General features: G+C 42.5%; 1 protein-coding gene across 1 annotated transcript in view; it reads right to left on the bottom strand.

Moving 5' to 3' along the window:
* The window catches only part of GLG1 (golgi glycoprotein 1), an 82,396-nt gene that overhangs the window by 10,905 nt on the left and 48,203 nt on the right, over nt 1-23,288 (bottom strand). The window contains exons 5-13 of the mRNA XM_032987461.2: nt 17,477-17,680; nt 16,766-16,837; nt 14,317-14,500; nt 12,297-12,511; nt 5,864-5,985; nt 5,099-5,200; nt 3,051-3,204; nt 1,258-1,395; nt 364-450 (exon numbers count right to left, since the gene is read on the bottom strand). Of these exons, the coding sequence (XP_032843352.2) occupies nt 364-450; nt 1,258-1,395; nt 3,051-3,204; nt 5,099-5,200; nt 5,864-5,985; nt 12,297-12,511; nt 14,317-14,500; nt 16,766-16,837; nt 17,477-17,680 (1,278 nt within the window). The remainder of the gene's footprint in view (nt 1-363; nt 451-1,257; nt 1,396-3,050; nt 3,205-5,098; nt 5,201-5,863; nt 5,986-12,296; nt 12,512-14,316; nt 14,501-16,765; nt 16,838-17,476; nt 17,681-23,288) is intronic.

Genomic DNA, 23,288 nt, shown 5'->3' on the forward strand with positions numbered 1-23,288 from the left:
TTTTGGGATGGGGGAGGTAAGTTGCAATATGGTACTGAAAACTACTTGCAAGCAAGACCAAAATATGAAGTCCCATGACATAGCTTGACTTGTACTGAGGGTAACTGGGTTACCAATACAGGAAATATTAGTTTTGGTATCATACCCAATTTTAAGCAGGAGAAATGTCATCACCCACCTAAAATCCTTAACCATTGTTCAATTCTCTTCCTCCACATGAAAACTTACATCGTACAGGGTAGCTTGATCCCAGAGAGCTGAATTTCTGCAGCTACTCTAGCCTCACTTTTTTTCATCACTATCAAAATGACATGCTTAGACATGCTCAACTATTCCCTTTATCCCAGGCTGAAAACTGCTCACCTCAGACTCCAGTTCAGTGAGGTTTCCCACTATGTCTCTGCAATCAGACACCAAATCATCAAGATGGTCCTGAAGGCATTCCAGCTCCTACAAAACCAGACTTTTTAGTGCGTGATCCAAGAACCCAGTTTGAAAATCTGGGCTTGAAATACTGTAGCACACGTGAAACTGCACTCCTCCTTCTAAAAGCCTTAAGTCTGATGTAATCCCATTCCTCTGCTGGCACTCCCAGAACACATATACGTAGCACTGATTGAAAATGTTGGTCTAGGATGTTAGTGCTTCTCAAAAGCTGCATGACGTGATTTCACTTCTGGAATATCACATTTAATTTGCACTTCACATAACCTTAATGAGAGGTTAATTACCCAAACTACAACCTATGGCAGGCAATTCAAAGACAATGGTGTTTGCTCTACTGCATCTGCTGTTGAACGGCTCCTTCCCTACAGCTACGCTAGGGCACATCAATTTAACATGAAAAGTGTTTGTTGAAATTTTGTTAAGTAGCAGCAGATGTTTGTTCAGTTCTGTATAAACACAGGAAGCATGTCAGTATTTGGCAAATGGAAATGGAATAAAGTTTATGTGGGAAATGTCAAGCTTGTAATAGAATATTACAAATAAGAGTCAGGGTGGGGTGGTGTTGATTCATTAAAGTCCTTCTTGTTAAGTATCCCCTTCTCATTCCACCACACATTTGAACCTGCTGAAGCCATTCAGTAGGTGCAAAGCTTCTTCATCTCACCTCCACCTCTCAGTCCAGTGTAGATTATGTTTCAAACTACATGCATTTTTAATATATTCACAACTATAAAGAGACCCTTTACCCTCTTTTTTGCCCTTCACTGCTCCCCTTTGCAAATGAATTCACAGTGTTACTGTGCACAGTACCTGCCCTGTCTCTGTTTTTTCACTGCACCACTTCCCTAAATCAATCATGCACTTGTCCTGGAGGGCTGGGTCCAGCTTCACATCCATGGCACGCTGATGGAGGATTCTCTGGACCTCTGCTCTGCACTCTCGCGATAGCTGCAAAGAGGGCAAAGGGTGTTTAGCATATGGGGTCTCTAAATCCATACCGTGCAAACAAGATGTTGTCAGGTGAGGTACCGAGCGACCACAAATGTCATCAGCAATCCCAGAAAGTACAGAACAAGCCCTGTACTGCTCAGCATGAGCCATCCAGGCTCTGAAAGAACTTGGAGCTCTGTCATTTAGTTTGGAAGGAGGCTCCTTTCATTCCACAAAAATAATTTTTATATTATTAAAACTTCACTTTGCTTTTGAAATGAGATGTCAAAGCAGGTTCCTAGATTATCTACCGCACTGCCCCCTTCATTCAAAGCCTCAGACTGCTCTGGAGAAGAAAATCAAAATAGCTCATGCCCTCGATACCAAAAGGGAAGCCCAGAACGAGGCAACAGAGTCCAGCTGTAATTTCTTCTCAGCAATCCCCACCGTAGCACAGCAGAGCCAGCATTTGCAAGACTGAGGAAGAAACAGGTTGTAGAAAATCAAGGGATACCAGTATGGTGCTTGTCAGATCTAAAATGCACTGGTCAAAGCTTAAAACTTCATACATTTAAAAACCTAAACCACTGGAAGTTACCTAGCATTTTGTGGACAGCACTAGAAAAAAGTACAGATCTAACCTCTGATGAGTTTGCTTTCAAATGCTAAATTTCAAAGTGACAGCTGCTCCCTTAGCCTACTTCCCACAAGAAAAATACATTTAAAAGCCTTTTCTCTCTGATAGATTATTTGCAGGGTGGCTATTGATTTCTTTGGTCAGCACTAATATAAAACGTAATTAAAAAGTCTCAACTCAGCAGACTAAGAAACTGCATTAAAAAAAATTATTCCTAAAAGAGAGATGCTTTCCATCAATACTTGACCTCTGCCACAAAAGATCTTTTAAATCAAGCTGTAGCAATTAATTTTTAAGCCAGGCCATTGTGTAAATGCACCAACTCCTAGGGACTGTGGCTAGGAGTGACAAAAGAAATGGAAACAAGTATGTTTTCAAGAGAGTGTCTTGATAAAGGCACGAGAGGGCAGCAAACTTGAAAAGAGTAGCTCTGAACCTAACAAATGCGATTATGGCGGATCGCCACACTGCAGGGCAGCAAGTCAGATCCCTTCTGCCTTCCTGAAAGACATCTTAAGCACACTTACCCCTACAGTACACTCCAAAGAATGTAAAGGGTGCTTTATTATCAATAAGAAGAATATAATGGAGTATTATCTGAAGTTGTACTCAAAACTTAATTAGTAACAGCCTAGGAAAGCTGGGCTTGGAACTCCTTTTTGCATAAAACCAATTTTGCAGCTATGCTAGCTATCTACAAGGAATCACATTCCTCTTTGGAAAGACAAGGGGAAGGACTCGCACTGTGCCTAAGCAGACATACATTAAGTTGTTGTCAGCACAGAGTTCCCCCTGCAGGCAACTGTGACATCTCGATGTGGCTATTTTGCCTTACCAGAACAACAACATAGACCTTCAAGGCACATTTGAGGAAGATTTGGGCATCCAGAGCAGTGCAAGTACCAACCTATGGTAAATGCTTTTAAACAGCTTTTGCAAGTTCTTGCAGTTTTAGCACAATGCGTCCAACTGCCAAACACACATGCAACCCTTCTATCACAGATCACAGAGCAGCAAGCTGCACACTAGCACCTACCCTCCTTCCTTGCTCCTCTGTGCGGTACGCATGCCTGTACAAGCAGGAGAATACAGCCCCTGGAGGCATCAGCTCACTAGTCTCATTCCAGCCATGGGTATGGCAGAGACGGGAGGCGTCTCCCTGACACTTGCGGTAAAGGACTGTATCCAATCTGCAATCAGAAAAGTTATCACTGGCACTTTATTCAAGCCGTTCACGTTTTTCGTCTTTTGAAATGCTTTTGAGGCAGAAAAATCCACTTCAGGTTTCATACACCAACACATCATTCAGCAGCAGTGCCTAAACTGAACCTACAGGCCCGCCACTCAATTTGGAATCAACTCCCTCATCTTGCAAAAATACACTAAGATCTTTAATTACAGATTAAATCTTCAACGCTTCTTGAAGCGCCTCCCATTCTCTTCTGCAGCATCCCAGCCAAATGCTGACACATGAGAAAAGAAATCATCTCCATGATGTCCTAAAGCAGCAGAAAGGGAGGTACATACCATATTTTGCTTGTATAATATCTTACGTGTTCTTTGTATTGCTGCCATTTTGAAATGCAAGTTTCATAAAAATCTGGGTTAGGTTAATTATTGTCTGCTCTGCGTTTGAGCTAACTGAAGACTCAGCATCCCTTTTGCATACAAGAAAACTGCAAGTGCTGATCTCTTAAGATGATGTCTAATACATTAAAGCTCAATGACATATTGCCAACTTCCCACAATGGAAACTTCAGATTTCTACAACACGTTAGAAGGCAAGCATCAAGTGGTATCAGTGGACACAATTATATAGGTGATGGTAAAAGTAGTAGGAAAATAATTTATTCCGTGCTAGGTGCACAGTTAATACAACAGATTTTATAAGCCAGACCTAGTAAACAGTGGTTAAACAAGAAAGATGAGTTAATGTTGCCCAGCCTACATTATGAATTAGAATTATCTTTACTCCCAGTAAAATGAAAATAGTCAGTCTTCCTCCTTCCAATCACTTAAATTTGGCTCAAGCAATTGATTACCTGCTAGAAACATGGCACAGGCAGGAGAACCAGCAATGAAGGGAAACAGGAAGAGGGGGGGGAAAAAAAGTTAAGTACAGCTGTCTCCATAGGTAGACAAGAATTGAGATGACTAAATAAATGGTCACAAAGCCCTAAACTCTCTGGTTTATGAAGCTCCATGTATTTTAAAAGCAGAAGGTTCACAGAGGATGTCAGCTCTCAACTACTGGCAACGCTGCCCATAGATACAGGTATGAGTCATATTTCTTAAGGTTTGATTTGAATGCCCTTTAGAGTAATCGAAGCCCATGACTTCTTGCCTTACTTCCTTGTGGTCACTGAGAACAATTATTCCATTTCTTGCAGTAACCCTATCTGATGTACTCCACTTCCTTACCTCTCAACCTTCTTCAGAATAAAAGCCAAACACTTATTCTTTCTTCACTGGTCACGTTTATCAAATTTATACTCTCCCCATATTAGCTCACACAGACACAGGGGGTCTGTATATATTCAAAACAAAGCACTGCCATCTTTGGATGAGAAAGCTGAAAAAGCAGTGCTCTGAAGGGAATTACATCTGCTCTACAGGCTGTAATCGCACCTAGAGAATTTGAAAAAAGGCAGAAATGGAAGCGGGGAGCCTCTCACACAGTGGCTCTTTGTTATACTTAGCTTCATTTTCTGAAATCCCATATTGCAGTGCTCAGAGCAGATAAAACTGGCTGCCACCTGCACAGAAAGTGACCTTCAACTTCTGTACAGTCAGAGAGAATTCTTTTAAAGATGCATTGAATATCAGAGCTCAAACTTGAGACACTTTCCAGGGTTGCATCATTTCTAAGTGAGTACCTGATTTAAGTGGGCATCACACTTACTTTTTCAGAGCAGCTTTTGCTTCTACTGTTCTAGACAGACATTAAAGCCCTACAGACCTGGCATGCTTAGAAGTCCTCTTTTGAACAAGCATAAGCTATATCATTTTATGAGGAACTGCTAATGCATACAAACACTAAATACAGGCATCAAGTGAGGGTAACTCTTGTTTTACAATACTCACTTCCAGTCACGAGATATAAAATACTGGAGCTCCAAGAGCCTATGCTCACAGTCCTCCACCATCTTCTCAGTATACAAGTGCTCCATTAGGCAAGACAGAATCCTGCAAACAGAATAAAAAAGTTAGGCAACAGACTGTTACAATCATGCTGAGCTTCCCCGTAATAGTTTGTGTTGCCAAATCAGTCTTTCCAATGAACCATAGATAACACGTTCAAACACAGTGAAGATCCTTCTCTTCCTTCAAAAAGATTAGATCTAAAACAACTGTATAGCACAGTTGTATCCTCTTAAATTCCACTGGTTTCGTTATCTCAGCAAGTCTGATATATAACAAAATCACAAAGAATAGTTTATATAAAATCTGGCTCAGGAGACAATATATATCAGACCCAAAGATAAAGGAGACATTTCTCCCTGCAGTATGGGTTTGCTTAACTGGCCTCTCAAGGCTTGTTATTCTTTGTGATATTGCTAAAGACTTATGTAGTAAGAGAAATTAGCACATCGAATGTTACAAATTTAATCTAAGCGCCTGAGATAGCTACGTCCTTCACCAGTGCTAAACCAGCCCTTTTATAAAAATACTAGCTTGCTCATAAAGCCAGAATGAAGACTAAGCTCAGTTCACACCTCCAAGCCGTATGACTTTTTAGTTTGGAGTCTGCCATTTCTGAACATGTTTTAGTATCTATACTAGGCAGCCACACAGTCTTCATGGATGCCCAAAAGGAACAAGAATCAGTTGTAACTGAGAGCCACCTACATTGGGTCTCCAGACCGTATGTGCTTGCAGGCAGTCTGTATCACTGATTCACAGGCCTCATTCAACGCTCGGTCAATGCGGTAATCTGCACCGGGGTCAGTTTCTTGAATCAGTGTTTGAAGCTGGAAGAAAGGAATTGTGGATAGGAAAACAAATTGTAATAACCAAAATGAGACCACTTACAACTTCTCAGTGTGGCAATTCTATGTCAATAACAACACTATCAGGTATGGCCTCTGCTCTACAGTTGCGTATTTCAAACGCTTGTGCTGCCAACTCAATTACCAGACACGGGAGCGCAGCGCTGCCGAACCCTAGTGACCCTTATGAAGCAGCCCAGGAATACTGGATAAGACTGGTCACACCCTGAAGGTCAAGTTCATACCTGGACCACTTCTATACCCATTTACAAAATGGAACTGGTAAAATTTAAATATTGTACTTTTGATCCATCCTCATCCCATAAGGCTTATGATATCAATCATGCAAATTTCTCAAGCTTCCTTGAAGACTATCTACTGTTCTAAACTGAAACCCAAATCAACTTTTAAAGACCAGCTGGCTAACTACAAACAAAACTTAAATACATTTTTGAACTGCCTGGGGAGGACACAAAAGTTTCACTGAAATACAGGATAAAATGTCCCAGTCTGCTGGCCCATGAAATCATTTCTTCAGGTACGCCTGATCAAGCTTTTGGAAGCCACGGTAACCACTATTTGTTCTATATTAAACATTTTTTAATATACAAAAATATAAAACTGTATTATTAAGTATTATTATGACTATAAAGAATACCATATATATACACATATATAATAAAAGAAGGGCATCAGTTTTTATCTACTTAAGAGAAGCCATGGTATAAGTGAACGATGAAAACAAAAACATTCCAAAAATTTAGAGAAGTGTGCCAACTTGAAGCTGTAATATCCCCGCACTCCTTTTGTGACTTCTAAATACTTTCAGCTGTCATAGGTAAATACAGTATGAACAATTTCACCAAGTCCTTTCTTCTTGTGAAACAGTTATTCTGATTAAAGCTTCAGAAAAATAACTGTCTCTTATTGAGGAAACAATGTAACATCCACAACACAGCTTCAAAATCAGATCCAGACAGGTCATCTTCACACAGCTCATGACATCTGAACATGAATTTGAGAGGCATCTGCTGGGCCAGGGGAAGGGAGCTTGGGTAAATCTCATCGTCTCACTTAATCTATAGTTTTGGGGAGAAGGGTAGCTTTTTGAGCCATCACTCAGTCTAAGATGCCCACGTCCCACTTCATATCCCACCACGCTGTGAATTCCCAAAGACTGACACAGGGCAGACTGGCATCATCATCTGACAGGCAAAACATTTTTATCTGACAAATTTGGAGAAAAAAAAAAAAAAAGAGAGAGCTTGCTTAGAAGCCAACTGCACACTGACAGCAAATGGTCTATGCTGTTAATATCTTGACACTTAGTTAATGATTTTTGTTACTGGCCCCCAGCCCAACGAAATCAAAAGCACAGTTACAATTTTATCCTCCACTTTTCAAAGTCTGCACCTAAACACCATCCAGGAAGCTTTCAGGGGCAAAGCTCTAACATCACAAAACACAGAGAAGAAAAAAAAGCATCAGAGAACTGGAGAAAAATACAGGCTAGTGCTATTTATCCAATAGGAAGCTTATAATCAAGAGGACAGACCACAGACTGCCTGGGAGGAACATAGGATTTCCTACAACTTGCTCTTGGCCAAAATTAATTAGGCCCAGCCTCAGTTTCTAAGGGATGCAGGCAGCTCAGAAGAGCACTGCCTAGCAGGCACAAGCTGTTGATTTAAAAATTCTTGGGATATTTTCACTAAAAAATAGTATTAAAAAAAGAAACATTTTACACAACCCTGACAAGTGGTCAAACAGAAGCCAATACAGGATCCAGTTCATAACATGGAACTAAACCTTAATCAGCAGAAGTGAAGTGCTATGCCCTTCACAAACTCCATAAGAGTCAAAGCAAGGAGAAGAATATGGTAGCTCTGCTGGCATGCACACGCACACAGCCTGCATGGACGGGCAACACTCTGCACATAAAGTGCTGCAATTGCTTCGTGTCAGATGTTTACATCTAAAAAGGGATCAAGTACTATTAGTGGAATTACTCCCTCAAGGACAAATGGGTGAATAAAACCTCAAACCTAACACTTTCTTACACACGCTGATTAAATAAACTGGCCAGGGCATTACATAAACTGAGACCCGAGGAAGAATCCTGCCTAAGTGGTATTTGTGTTGCTATCAAGTGGAAGAGGACAAAGTGCACTGGGTACAACAGCTCGGAAGCACCAAACCAGCTCCCAGTCTCTCTGCTCTGCTTTGGGCACTACTGCAGGATTCCCAGTCCCGATTCTCAACATCTTCTCATGGAAGATGTGCAGCAGCGAGCCAGCTGCCCTGACTACAGAGGTGAGGGAATAATTTGGCACCAGTGATAAAAGTGAAGGTTTTATAGGATTTTCCTCCCTTCCACAACAAACCCTTGCAGCTGAAAAGCAGCTGGATAAACTTTATAATCCTCTGAACTTTCATCCTGATGTGGAGCTAAATTAACAATTAACTATCAATTTATTAGCTGTATGAGAAATTGAAAGCAGAAATCTGCCCTTTTAGTAAGGATTATAGTTCTCCATGCTCGAGGGACTGAACAGAAAAAACAAAGACGAGACCAGAGCAGCATAAAAGCCACATAATTTGAAAAGCAGTTTGCCAGCAGCTCTAGTATAAATTACTGCTTCCACTAAGCAACACCATAGGTGCTAGACACTGCCAGTACAGCTGTAGACCTTTTATGGGCTGATGCTCACAATTAAGGGACACTTATATCTGTTATCTGATGATCTTCCGCATCGCAGACCCACCCTCCCTATGTGCAGGATTTCCATCTTTGAAGAAGAATAACGTAGCAACAATTATTTGCAGAAGAGCATTTAATGACTGGAACATATCCAAGCTGCGTATGCTTCCCCCAAAGTGAAGAGCTTGTTTTACATGGGAAGACATGCTCCAGAAGTAGTATCTCCTTCCAATTATATTTTTTTTCTTAATTAAATGCATGCCCCTATAGAAGGACATCAAGAGTATAAATAACAGGAGCCCTATCCTTCACTTCAGAACAAGCAGAGTGCTCACCAAGACAACAAAGCCAAACTGCAAATAGCCTTTAAGAGGGCACATTAGAGTGTTACTTGTGATATGCTGGGGTGAGGAAGGTACTTAAGCCTACTGTTAGGCAAGATACAGCTGAACAAACAGTGAGAAGATATTTTTGAACATAGTCTGAACCATTTATGTTACACAGAGAGCTGTCATTCCTCTACCATTTACAGAACTTGGGCATTTTGGCAAGTTCACAGATCAAAACGGAGACAAAAAACCACACAGTTCAAGACATTTGCAGTTCAAGACATTTGGGTGTAGGCATGCTTCTTCATGTGCAAGATCATTCTGGTTGAGGTGTCACAAGAAATGAAACCCCCCCAGATCAAGAAATTGGGGTTTGAGAAGGCCTTTCTTTGACAATTTTAAGTACAAAGAATCACTCAAGTTCCTCATGCAGGAAAGGGTATGAGCAGATGCTCTTTCAGGAAAATAAAATCATGCAGGTTTTTTGATTATGTTTTGTTGTTCTGGGATTTTTTTTGTGTTGTTTTTGGCAGATGGGCAAACATCTTCCTTTCATAAGGCAAACAGAATCAGGGCAAACCTTGACAGACAGGACAGTAAGTAAAACCAGATCCAAATTAGATGCTTCCCGTTCCAATTTCCTCAAGCAATCTGTCTAGGCAAGCATGTCTGAACAATTTCAGGACTAGTCCTCCTGCTTTGAGCTAGCCAAGAAATCAACTGCTGTATTAGCTTTACCTACTGATGCTACTTAAAAGCACAGGGACACAAGTTTTTGACTCCACCTAGAAAAGGCAGTGTCTGGAGGTGGGCCCAAAGCACTGCAGCAAGCTCTGCCAGGACAACCCCAAAGCAATCGTCTTGTTTTCTTGTTTCTGCAGGTGATAAGGTAGAGATGCCACAGACCCGTAGTTCCACCATCAACAGCCACATCAAAGTTGAATCTGAGCGCATCAGCACAATGTTCCTGAAATAAGAATTGCCCAAGAACATCAGAAAGCAAGGACCAACATCAATCAGCACTGGTCTAGCTGGGCTTGGGCTGAAGCCATGCGGAACAAGGAGATGGCTGAAGCAGCCATCCTATCTGCAGGATGAGGAGCCATGGGCAGTACAAAGTGATAGTAACTCTCACTGACACTACGACATAGACAAAAAAAAAATCAAACCAAAACAAAACAGTGCACGCTCTTTAATGTGGTCTGTTTATAGTTTTTGGTAACCCTGACACAGGTCAATCATTCCCTCATGAATGAGTTTACCAAAGCAGCACTTCTGAGACCATCCACATGTCTCAAAGACTGAACTATACTGACACATGGCAAATAAGAAGCTGAGAATCAACTTCAGAAAAGCATCACTGGCTCAGCAGAAGCATAGATCAAAAGTGCTCTCTAGGTATCCAAAAGGAACCAAAAGAGCTCCAGCTACTACGAAGGGATGGACCTCTAACTTGCCTTCTTCATGCCCTGTCGTATGGGCCAATGTCACAGGGCAGGGGGACTGAGTCTCTTGCACAAGCCACACAGTATCTGGAAGGGTTTCAGACAATATTCTCTTCCTTACAAAGATGATCCACCTACCATGGAAGGTAAACGTAGGAAGCTCGTTCTAACACAATGAATCAGAACAAAATCAGTGACAGCTGAGACAACCATTACTGTTCAAATACAAAAATAACAACAAACAGTTTAGTACCTCAGAACTTGTAGGCAGCTATATAATAGCACCACGCCAGTCCTCCAGAATGCTGGAATGTTTATCCTACTCTTGCAATCATCTATTTCCTTTTGCCCATAAAAATATGGACAAGCTAATAATTTTGTAAAATCAACACTTAATTTGCTCCTGCTGTCTTTTGCATAGAGAACAGAACACAGGTCATTTAACGTGAAGGGGCTTCATGGACAAGTCCTGCTGTTGCATCAACTTACTGTACAAAAATAAAGCAGTAGCTTAAGTACAGGAGAACTGGAAAAAAAAAATCCTATAGATTTCTACAGACATTCATACAGACATTTTCTCCAAAAGTCTGAAATCTCGCATCACTTTTGGGGGTCCTTCCTGCCTTCGTTTATGACTTGTTCTGAAAGTTACTCCTAAAATGAGCTTATCTTCCCACAATTTGTGAATAGTCAAGTTCTGAGGCAGCAAGTTCAATTTAATATTTAAACAGAAACAAGTATTCAGTTTTTCCACACTAATGTTGCAAAGCGTACATCATACACTCCAGCTCACCGCAGAAATTACTCAAACTGTACAGCTGCTACATCAATACACCTGGTATTTATGCAGAAATAAGCTTCATCACAAAGGCATCCTATCCCTTACAAAAATTTAACAAATATTCATTTATCTTTGATAGCATACACAAGCTGGCAACATTTTGGGCTCAGGCTTTAAACTACATTTACATTGAAAATGGACTACAAGGGTTCCATATATGGCAGGAAGTCAAGAGCATAAATCTCCCCTAATTCCCACATCAGCACTCACACTCTCCAGCCATTTTTTGAATTTATGTCACTTTTCCAGGCTCATGGGTCATTAAAAGCAGGTATTAAGTACAAACATGTAGTATCACATTAAAAAGCACTAATGAACAAATATTAAGTAATTGTTTCAATTTAAAAATACTACAAACTGGATGCATCTGGGCCAAAATGGAGTTTAAAAAAAGGCAAGAGTCATGTCATTTTGAAGAGGTATTTTGGAAAAGAACGACATCTCCTTCAGTGGCTGCAACTACAATGACGTGCAGCACTATGTTGTACCTACCTGTCCCTGAAGTTCTATTTCCATCATTTAAACTGAATGAAATATCAAAAATAAAACTGAGCAGAAAGGTGCTTTGAGAAGATTTAGTGCATTTTCAAGGACAGGGCATAAGGGGAAAAGGGAAAGACAGGGAATGTTTTAACACTTATTAAAAAGCAAGTTTCCCTACATCTTGCACCCAGGAGAGAATTCCATGACTTGAGAGCTGCTGGAGAAGACCTACTGGTGATCCAGTACAATATCCACAGCAAAACAATCCAAAATGTATTTTTTGAGGAAAAACCCCCTTAACTCGTGTGCTGCTAGATACCAAGTTACACTTCATACCACGACAATTACACAACTGCCTCCAGCATTCACTGGTACCTGGCAGAGCCAGCCAGCCTTTAGAAGAATCTCCATCACAAGGCAAAAACATTAACAGGCAAATCAGTGTTACTACCAACTGAGCAACCTAGAAGCAAAGTGATAGAAAAGCATCTTACTGCCTGCTGACAATTCAGCCCGACGTTTCCCTTTTCGCCCCGTACTACTTTCATCAGGCAATGGAGGGTGCGCCCTTTCCGATGCAGGCCTGAGCAGTGGTGTTCGATCTCCCCTCGGCAGCTCAGGATGATTTCTGGGCTCAGCGAGAAGTCTTCCATTAGCATGCGTCGGTAATCCAACATTTCACCCTGGCACTCACTGCTCACTTGCCGACCTGAGCCGAGAGAAGACAACTTACTAGTAACGCTTTCAAAACAATTTAGTATTAATGCTTAGCAGAGACCTTCTTGACCTATGCTACCATCACGTTGGAAGAAGAGGGATGATGTCCACACTCTGGACAACACCAAATAGCAACAAATGTGCTAGAGCGTTTAACAAGCTGTTATGGTAACTCCGGTCATTTAACTGAACCTGTAAAATACAACCAGCCTATGGATTCAATACATGTTTTTTAGGATTCCTGGAAGACTGACAGAATCTTATTTTGGATTTCACATTACAGGAGCTGCTTTCGAAGAAGAGCTGAAAACGCTCAGTGAGCTGCAGGTCTGTAGCACAGGTCAGCTTTTCTCTGTATGCTCAGGGGCTTGTTTTTCCACTGTAGAAATGGAACTTACCTCTGGTAATTTTCTACCCTGATATGTATTTAGGGGAGAAATTTTTCTGGACAGCAGGTTAATAATTTTCTCTGAGGAGAAGGTTTTCTAGAGCAACAGCAAACACTTGCTCAGGAAGCCAAAAAAAATAGAATAGAACATGTTACCAAGAACATATACAGGGTGTCTGCCAAACCACTGTAGCTGCACAGAAATCTAGCTTTACTAAATGCTTAGATCTGCTACAAGATTTCCTTTTTTTTAATCAAAAGAAGCATGTTGGCTTTTTTGCTATGCCCTCCCCCTAGCCCCCCATCACAACCTATTCAAATGTGTACAAGGCCCCATGCAACAGAAGTCCTGTACACAACAGGGGCTCCCAGGCGTTGTCATACAGACACGTGGAGGTGTGTGGAATAATTAGGGTTCCTCCTGGGCTATGCTTTGTGAATGAGCCACATGCTGAAGAACCTGTTCCACCATGAAAGTGGAAGTTAATAACTGTTCAGTTTTCTGCATGTAATTCAGGAAAACACCTGCCCTACTGCAGGGAGAAGGAAAAATAAAAAGCCACAACTTTTCCACAAACAGCACACACTATTTCTACATCAATCAGAAGCACTGAGTTATTCAAACTCACAAATGCACAGATCGCTTATGGTGTTATGGCAGCCTTTCCCTCTCTCCCTCATCCAGCTGCAAGCCAAGGGGAAAAGCAAACAATTCCCCAGCGCAGATCTAGAGGATATAATGTGTTGTTTTATGTGTTACGGCAATTTCACAAGAACCTTTAGCACGGTGCTGCCACACAGGGCTCTCTAAGTGCCTTTAGGACAGCCACTAGGTGTTATAACGTCTCCAGCTTACACTAACTTACACATACAAAAAGAATATTCTCACACCTTCCTTCTAAGTATGAAAAACCAGGTAAGAGTTGCAGAAATTAAGGCTCCTACCCAAGCTACTGAACCATGAGGAAAGAACATCACTTAGAAGAAGCAGAGGACTGAGTATCCCTGGCTTTAGTTGAGTGATGATAAACAGGTTCTCTATTCTGTACTTTAACCTAGTAGCATATTTATTACTTGCTACATAAAGGAGGAAAAAAGCTGCTTGAATTCACAGCGAATAGAAGGATTTGCAATCACCCATCATCCATCCAAGTGGGATTTGCTATTTTGCATTTTAAACTTCTTGTCTACACAACAGGAGTCAGCATCAGAGGTTTACTCAGTTATTCTGATCTTCAAAACAACAGTGATGAAAGCATTATGATGAGGAAGCTTGCCTCTGAACCAAAGTTTGGAAAAGGTTATTGGAGGAGGGGACCATAAATACATGTTGAAGCTGAAGATCCAGGAGAAATTTTTAAAATCAAGGTCCCTGCAAGTCACACATCCCCTGATTCAACTCCACTTACCTCTGTGCACAGCAGACTCTAAGCACATCAACAGATAGGAAAGCCTGGCTTCCCGAGACCGCGGAAGGTTCTCCACATTACAGCGATATTTCTTCAGATCACTTTTACAGGACTTTGCCAGCGAGTAACTGACTTTGTAGTCTTGGGCGATCAGCTTCTGGCGGGTTGTCAGCGCGTCACGACACTGCAGAAGACACATTGGGATGGCTGAATGAGCTTCCACAGGCTGGTGGCAGAGAGCTAGACCTGCTGCTGTTAAGTTTTCAAGCTGTGTTTCAAAAGAGGATTGATGCTTTGAAACTCACGCGTTTAAGCCGGACTGCAGTTAAATTTCGTTTGTCTCGTAGAAACCACACAGTTAACAACGCGCACCAAGGTCAACAGATCAAGGGGTTTAAAGGCAGCAGCTCTCTGCAGAGCACTTCTTAAAACTGCACATTCATCCAGCTTTTTGTGAAGAGCTATGGCTGAGAGCGTGACTCATTCTTGGTAACTAGGATCAGTTGCTGACATTTATCCCAGCTGTGGTACATGCTCACTGCGTGCCCTCAAGAAACAACTTTTTCCAGTCGCATTTACAAAATACTGTGTCCTTTGTATTTGTTCTGCAATGTGTCGAACAGATGAGAGCGGATAAAGAAGTCTAACCATGGGAATTTCTAGCCATTTTCCAGAACTGGCGAGGCTCACGAGGATGCACTGTAGCCAAACCCAAGCTCAGCAGCTGCCAGAACAAGCCTCTAAATTTCATCCAAAAAAGGGCCTGTAAAAACACTGCTACGCTTCATAGCTTTTGGTTTAAATTATATGAAAATTAAATCCGAGGGTGGCACATAATTCAGAATAGCTCAGGCAAATTTGTCAATTCTTGGGACTATTTGAAAGGAAGGAAAACTGCACATGCGTAGGGTGGAGAGAATATAGAGCAATCCCGGCACAAGGAACAGAGAAGCCCTATAGCTCTTCCCTTCCATACATCAGGGTTCCAACTTTTCTCCCCCTCCTTCCCATACCTACTCCAGGAACTGCAAATCCCTACTCCAAGATATTCCCACCCCCTCCCTTCGTGCTCCTTCAGTCCTTCATGACTGGGACCTTGGGACTGCACAGACTGAAAGCCCCAGACACAGGGAGATACGGGCTCGCAGGTACCTCATCCCCCAAAGCAGGGGAAGGTTGCGCAGAGGCAGGGAGCCCAGCCTGGCGAGCAGTTTTGGATTACACAAAAGCAAACCACCCACGAGGCAGCTATTGTTGGCTACATGTGTATGCAGCAGCCGATGCCTTCAGCAAGGGGGAACTTTTTACTGAGTAACAGCTTCTACAAAACCAGTGACTTTGCAGATGGTCCAACCTTGGCAGCTACAAGAGTGAGAACTAGATTTTGTGCTCCTCCTGCTCTGCAAACTGCGCCCTCAGAGCATCCACGCCTCTCTCCCTACCGAGTCTTCTGAGACAGCTCTCAGCATCTTATATTCATATCTTAGACAGCTGATTGAGGAAAAGACCCCTCAAAAAAAACCCCCACTGTCCAACCAAAACCAGGTTAAGCAAAAACAGCAATCCATTTCAGTAACGCGTTTGTACAAACTGAAGCTTTGTTTCAAGCCCTCAGGGATCACATTCTCAGTTATGAATTTGTTAATTGGAGCTAAGCTTTCAGATAGCTAATGCATTTAAAGAAAAGGAAGTAAGTCTGATCCCACCAGGCCTCTGAATTGGGCTCCTTCAGCAGAGCTCCTCCAAGGGCTTTACGGATATCCATCTTTGTATCCTCTCTGACAGATGATATAATTCCGTATAATCCCAAACACTACGATGCTGCTTCTGAAATCACTGAAGGTACTGCTGCCTTCCCAAAACACCTACACCAATAAAAATTCTTTTCAGGACTGACTTTCCAGACCAACTTTCTCGTTGCTGTTGAAAACCACATTTTCAGAAAACACGTAAGGAAAACGTCAGTAGTTGAACGGCGCATCTTTCCCACAGAATGACCTGCTTCACAGTCACACACTCAGGTTTGAAAACAGAAGTGAAACACACAGAGCTTCCTGTGCCGATGCATTTTGTTTCTAATCTGTATGTTAGGACCGCATTTATCCAAGCCTTACCCCAGCATGGTGCTACTTCTACTTTAAACACTCAACCACAGTGCTACTACCACTTGAGCTCCATGCCTACCTTTCCAAATTACCCACCTAAAAGCTTTGATTTATTTAAATCCTTAACTTTAAAGGTTGTAACTTGAGTACAATTAATTCAAGCCATCAGCATGTAGCTGAAAACAAACATATCAAAGTAAAAGCATCTGTTAAAGCAGTTGGTTATCCAACAACATAAGATGACGGATTTTTCTCAGCACTGGAAAAGAATAACGTACCCTGGACTGATGAACGATCTGATGATTTCTGCATTAAGAATTTGTCTCACTAAGACAGACACATACCTTTTCACTCATCGATTCTTCAAACTTGTGATTAAAGAGGCACTTGTAGACTCGGCCTTCCCCAGCCTGAGTCTGTGAAAAAGAACAGCAACATTTACCATTAAAGATAAGACTCGTAACACTTAACGAGCAGGCTGAACTACACTGAAAGAGATTTCTTTCTTAAACTAGAATTATACTAAAGTTCACACTTCAAATGACAGTTATCACTCCTCTACTACAAAAATCTTTTAAATTTTATTGCATTAAAAATCTGGTTGTGTTCATCACCCCCTTAGTGAGAAGATGCTCAGCTGATAGGAGCTAATTCAGACTGAACAATGCAGCTTTCCAGCACATGGTCCCAGGGATAAGGAGTGCTGTGAGCAGTCAGACCAGACTTACCACTGCAGATGGAAGCAGTCACTTACCTTTGCTGCCTCCTCCCCACTTGAGTCGTTCCACTCCCAGTCACACCAGCTCTGGTGCGTATTAAACCATTTATGCCAATTCAGTTCATTAACTCACTGGAAATAGTGCTTGTTTGTTGGGTGCGTGAATTTAGTACCAGATTTTTTGCAAAATGACAGCTATAAGGTGCCTGTTTTCAGTATTACACGATCTTGCTCAGGCTCCACTTTATCGTTCCATTCCTCCTTCCAATGTGGGATTTTTTTTTTTTTTTGGTTAAATGGATTAGTATAGAAGAGAAGGCAAGGGGAAACTACTCACATTTTCACAGAATCGTTCTCTATCATCTCGGCATGCAAAGTAAAGATGCCGGTCCAAGTGGAAGTCATCTGAAGAAAGTTCAGCTACACGAAGAATTGCTTTCTTACACTGATCAGAAACCTGAATTCGAGGATCAGTCTCCTCCGCCTCTTTTACCAGGCCTTTTTCCAGGCATGCTACCACCTCTCCTTGTGAGTGGGCATCCTACATGAGAAGAGCAAGACAACATCTGTAACCAACCACTTACACATCAAGTGATCTGTGATTCTAGATAAGCAGCACCTAAATTAATCAACTAACAAACTGTCTACATATAGACTTCCAGAAGTTCAGCCTAAACCGCATTTACATTCTTAGTAGGCAACAGTTAGTATCTGTACTATTCACACACTTTATACATCACCATCCTGCTGATGGCCACCATGAAATCCCCCTCTCTAATGCCCTGGGTTTGTTTTAATGTGACTTAATAAGATTATCACTACTTAGCCACACTGCTCAGAGCAGTTTACCAAACCAGTCAAATTATCGTTAATCTGACATAGCTCTCTCTGCACCATGGCAACAGGAAGCAATAGCATCACATTAAGAACATACATGGGGGAAGAGGAAAAAAAAAAAAATCATAGTTCCTCCATGCTGAGACAAGCCTTCAGTTTGGGTAGTGATAATTAGTGATGCTAAAAGGGGCATAAAGGGGCTTTGATCAGTGTAGGCTTCTCAATGATAATTCCTCCATTAAATTATTGAAAAGAAAAACAAAACATTCAAGAGTAGACAAAGTCTCAGACAAAGCAACTCTGGCCCAATCCTGTATGCCACATCCACTGTCCTGCAAGCCTAAAGACTAATTTAGACTATCACCACAGACTGCCAATAAACATAGAGAGCCTCTGCTTTGTATGAAAGCCCGGAAGAGGCAGGGCAACGCTCCATTTAGTTTCCTACATCCTTTTTACTTGTTTAGAAAGGGAACCGTACCCCCCTTATACCTCTGATTTCTCTAATAAACAAGAACTCTTCTGGAATAAATCTCTCAAGGCTCCTGCAAGTTTTTCTTGTGAAGACCACCTTATTTTATGCTGCTCTGCTGCCAGAGGATATTGCTACTAAACTTACGCCAGACTATCTGTAACACACATCACCCAGCATTTGCAGTAACCATTTAGGAGCTACCCCTTCAGCTCACTCTCGAGAAGCTTCATCCATTTCTGTTAAGCAACACGAGTAAAAGCACAGCCTCCATAATACATGACCATGACTATCCAAACCCATGCAACTATCCCAGATCTTTTTGATCTGACACGTCTCCTCAGGCAGCCAGCCTTTAATTCCTGTTTTAACTCTGTTATACTTGGAGCACATGCAAAATTGTCCAATTAAAGTCATAAACACAACCCAGAAGTAACACCAGTTTAAAAGAGCTCAAAGTAGTTTCTCCCCCCTCCCCCAAAAAAGGCAAAAAACCCCAAACCTCCATATTTCTGTTCGCTCTTTTCTTTGAGTGGGAATTGGCCAATTCCACATGCTGGCCAGATATCAGTATCTTTGAAGAAATGTAATTACACATCAACAATCTCTTTAGGATTTAACTCAAAAGGGATCTGAGGAATACAGTTAGCAGTACGTTTGCCACATTACTTAAAATTGTCATTTATCCATAACCACATCAAACACAAACAGTGTTCTGCGAATCCTTGTAGTCAGTCATAGGCAGTAATTACAATGGAGAAGCTGGCAAGCACAAATGATTGAAAATGACCATTTTAAGCTCCTCTGGCAGTGTTTTGTTCCAGCCTAGGTGAGGTTGCAGCTGGGAGGCAAGGCAGGCCAAGATTATTCTCAGTCACCTGCAGCCTCCCCTTGCAAGCCAGCAAGGAGGGTACACAGCAAGCTTTTTCTGCTAGAAAAACTGAAAATTTCCTGGTTTCTTGCAGCATGGGTCGACATTCCTGGTCATACTATATATGAAAGTAAACCTATTTTTAATAGTCTTGTGAAAGTGGATTTCCATATGCTGGATGGTGAATGTTTACTGTTGCATTTCAAGGACACAACATGAAATGACTAATTAATTTATTGCAATACTTTTGCAAATACAATTTTTATATTTGGGTATATCATCTTGCAGTGCTGTCTAGTCTGCTGCCCTGCATTAGATCAATTTTAAAACACGTCAGACTTAACAGAAACACACACAAGTCAACACAGCTAGCTCCTGGAAGATGCAGTCCTGCTCTTTTCTCCTACCTCCAAGCATTCACATGCCTTCTTGTGGTGCCAGTAGTGTTCCTGCACCCACTTGACACTGGGAGATTTCCTGACCTACCCTGGGGCTTGTTTTCAGGCAGATAGGTCCCTAAATGCTAGTGCTGACTAGTTAAGCCAGCTCAAGAAGGTCCTAACTCTTCATTTCTTCAAAAGGGCATAAAGGCACTCATGCTGCTGCCCAAACAGTACCAATGGGACTTTACAAACGTGGTTTAGAGAAACATCACTTCAAGTTTTAATTATAGGCTAACACCTACTGTATTTAAGACTCTACAGTCTCTTACTGCAAACTGGAGGGGAAAACAACCATGTGTACAGCTGCACCCAACTGTCTTTTTTCTAAAGCAGCTGGCAATCAAGAGTTTGACAGGCTCATCCTAAGGATGGCAGGACAGCTTTGACACACATCTGCAGTATGTACATCACCTCACGGCTCTACACCACACAGAGCTGCCCGTTCCCACCAGCACTCCACGTGCCACCAGTCCTGCAGGGCCAGCTCAGCTTCAGAAGTACCAAAGCCGAGGGTCGGCATCCCACGGGGTGAGCTCTCCCAGTCCTGATGTGTACAAGGTCATAAACACCGCCTGCAGCTCTGCTGTGGAATGAATCCCAAAGCTTCTTTTCTATCCAACGCCCTGCTGTCAGAAAGCCTCTACCTTAGAGCTGAAGACCTTTAAGTTCATTCCACAAGTCAGGACTCCCCAAAATTGCTGCAGGGGCTAAGAGAGTCTAGACTTCATTTCTCCAGTGCAACACACAGATACAAGTGATTAAATCTAAAAAGTACACATTTCTTGAAACTGTTGCCTCACCATCACTATCAATCTTAAAAGGAGAATTTTAACTGAAAGTTGCAAAGATCTGTTAAACGTGCCAGATAGTTATCTAAGTCTGGAGTGTCTTGAAACTCTGCATCGTTTTATGAACAGATACAATACTGTCCTACAGCACTTTGAGCCACAGAAAAACGGAACTAAATTCTAAATGTGCCCAAGAAAACCCCCTTCAGCACAACACTTTCAGAGACTTTAATCCCTATGACCAAAACTCAAACTTCATGCACATGGCTTTAGGCCAAGGCAGAATTTTAAAAACCTTGTTCTTACTATTAATTTTCCACATATACTCCCTGCCCTCCCCGCCTCCTCCCCCAATATAATTTAGACTTTGCAATTCTTGTTTGTTCTTCTGTCCTTTTCAGAAGCTCCCCCAGAAAAGACTATTCAGTCTGAAACGTGACATGCTCAAGTTCATGACTGTCCTAGCTGCAGACTTGCAGAGAAGCTAGAAAAGTGATCAGAGAAGGGTCAAGAGTAGAAAGGGGCAGCAGGCAGGAGACACAACCTCTCTCACCAGCACAGCGCCTTGCACTGAATGGCCGTGCTGACTTGCTGGAGCCAGAGCAGTCAGGCTACAGAAAACAACCCAACAGATCTACCACAAGTTCCAGTTCTGCACTTTACCTGGCTAACCTGGACACCAGGGTTACGGGGATGGCTCCTAGATTAGCTAATTCCCAGTACTTCAACTGATCGCACACTGTTATAATACCACAAAAAGTAAACAAAGACTGAGCTGAGTGTTATCATCTCTTCCCAGTTAAAATTGCTTCCCCTCTGTGTCCAGTACTTTTATGAAACTAGGGAAAGAGTGAGAGCAACTGTACTCAAAGCACTTAGGGGTGAAAAAAAGGAAGAAAACAATGGTCGCCTAATGTGTCTTTTTTTAGGAACCTGAAAGATACTATTATCTGGTAAAGTACTACAACAGATGTGCAAGTGACACTTGTATAGCCTTCATTACAGCAAATAATCAACTCCAGCTAGGACATCACAGCTAAATCCAGCACCCAGGCAACTATACACTGCCCACTAGTTTGATACAATCCTGGACATTACTGGGATCAGGAAAGCAGCTCATTCTGATAGGCAGCCCAAGAAGAAAAACTCTGTTGCAATTACCAATTTCCATTTCAAATTAGATCCCTATTGCAGGAAGACAAAGCAAGCTTTAAATACCAGGAGATCAAATTTGCTATGAAGCACAACAGCCAACTGGAAAGGTGACTGAACCTACCATTAAATATTCCTCCATTAACTGGAAAGAAAAACAACACAAACTAAAATCCAACAATTTATAAAACTTAGGCTGTAGATGTGTGTCATGGTTTAGGCCTGGTTGGCAGCCAACCACAATGCAGCACCTCTCTCTCCCTTCCCCTCCAGCAATGAGAAGGGACAGAGAGCCAGGCTTGGGGTTCGAGATAGGACTGGGATGGGGGAAAATCCCCCTTTATGATCACAAGCAAAAGGCAGACTCGTTAGGGGAAGAAAAAAAAGAACATACATTTATTACAGACACTAACAACACATAACAGAGTAAGACAGTGAGAAGCATTGCCACGTCTTGAGAACACCTTCCCCCCACCCCTCCCTTCTTCCCGGGCTCAGCTCTGCTCCCGGTATCTCTACCTCCTCCCCCAGTGGCGCAGGGGCAGGGAATGGGGGGTGCAGTCAGTGCTGCCACTTCCTTCATGTTCAGTGAGGGGAGTGTCCGGAACTTGTTCCTCCTGCTCCATCGTGGTCCCCCTCTCACAGGAGACAGTCCTCCACAAACTTTCTCCGACTTGAATTCCTCCCATGGGCCGCAGCGTTCCCCACACTGCTCCGTCATGGGTCACTAACTTCCTCCGACTGGATTCTCTCCCGCGGCTGCAGCCCTTCCCGAGCTGCTCCGGTGTGGGACTCCCCCGCATGCTGCAATCCTCCCAGCGCTGAATTACAGCAGCGGGGCTGCCTTTTCCCATGAGACCCCGGCCTTCTTCGGGCACAGAACCTTGATCAGCTGAGCAGGAGCCACAGGCCATAAATCAATGTCTGCTCCACCGTAGATCTCCACGGGTGGCAGGGGGGGCCGCCCTCACGTCTCCCCACAGGGTACAGGGGGGTATCTGCTCTGGCACACCTTCCCCCTGCTTTCTTCCTCCGTTCCTCCACTGACCTTGGTGTTCATGCAGCTGCAGCGACTCCTCCTCACAAGTCCAACTGCCCGTCACCATGTCCCTTCTTAAATACGTTATCGCAGAGGTGCAGCTGATGGGCTCAGTTTTGGTGCAGAGGTGGAGCTGACGTGGAGCTGGGGGAGCTTTGAGAAGCTTCTCACAGGGGGCTGCCCCGATAGCCCTGCCACCAAAAAACTCCACCACTCACTCAACCCAGAACAATGTGTCATTTGAAAGCATTTTCTGCTGTATACAGCAAAATTAAGGCTACAGTCAGACCGAGATTTCTAAGCTGTACTTTATTGCTCTTATAAAGCAGAAAACCAACAAGAAACATGAAAAACAAAGCAGAAACCACCACATCAGAAGCAACAAACCCAGCAGGCACAGAATTCAATTAGGAAGTGGAATACAAGCTAAAACTAAAAAAGTATAGGAAAAGAAAAGTGGTTAGATAGCAGAGGGGCATCAAAAGGCAGTGTTATTTCAGAATACATACAAAAGTGCCTTTTACAGTTAAAAATGCCAGTTTATCCT

The sequence above is a fragment of the Tyto alba genome, unplaced genomic scaffold (genome assembly GCF_018691265.1).
Source record: "Tyto alba isolate M040663 unplaced genomic scaffold, T.alba_DEE_v4.0 Super-Scaffold_26, whole genome shotgun sequence".
Classification (NCBI taxonomy): Eukaryota; Metazoa; Chordata; class Aves; order Strigiformes; family Tytonidae; genus Tyto; species Tyto alba.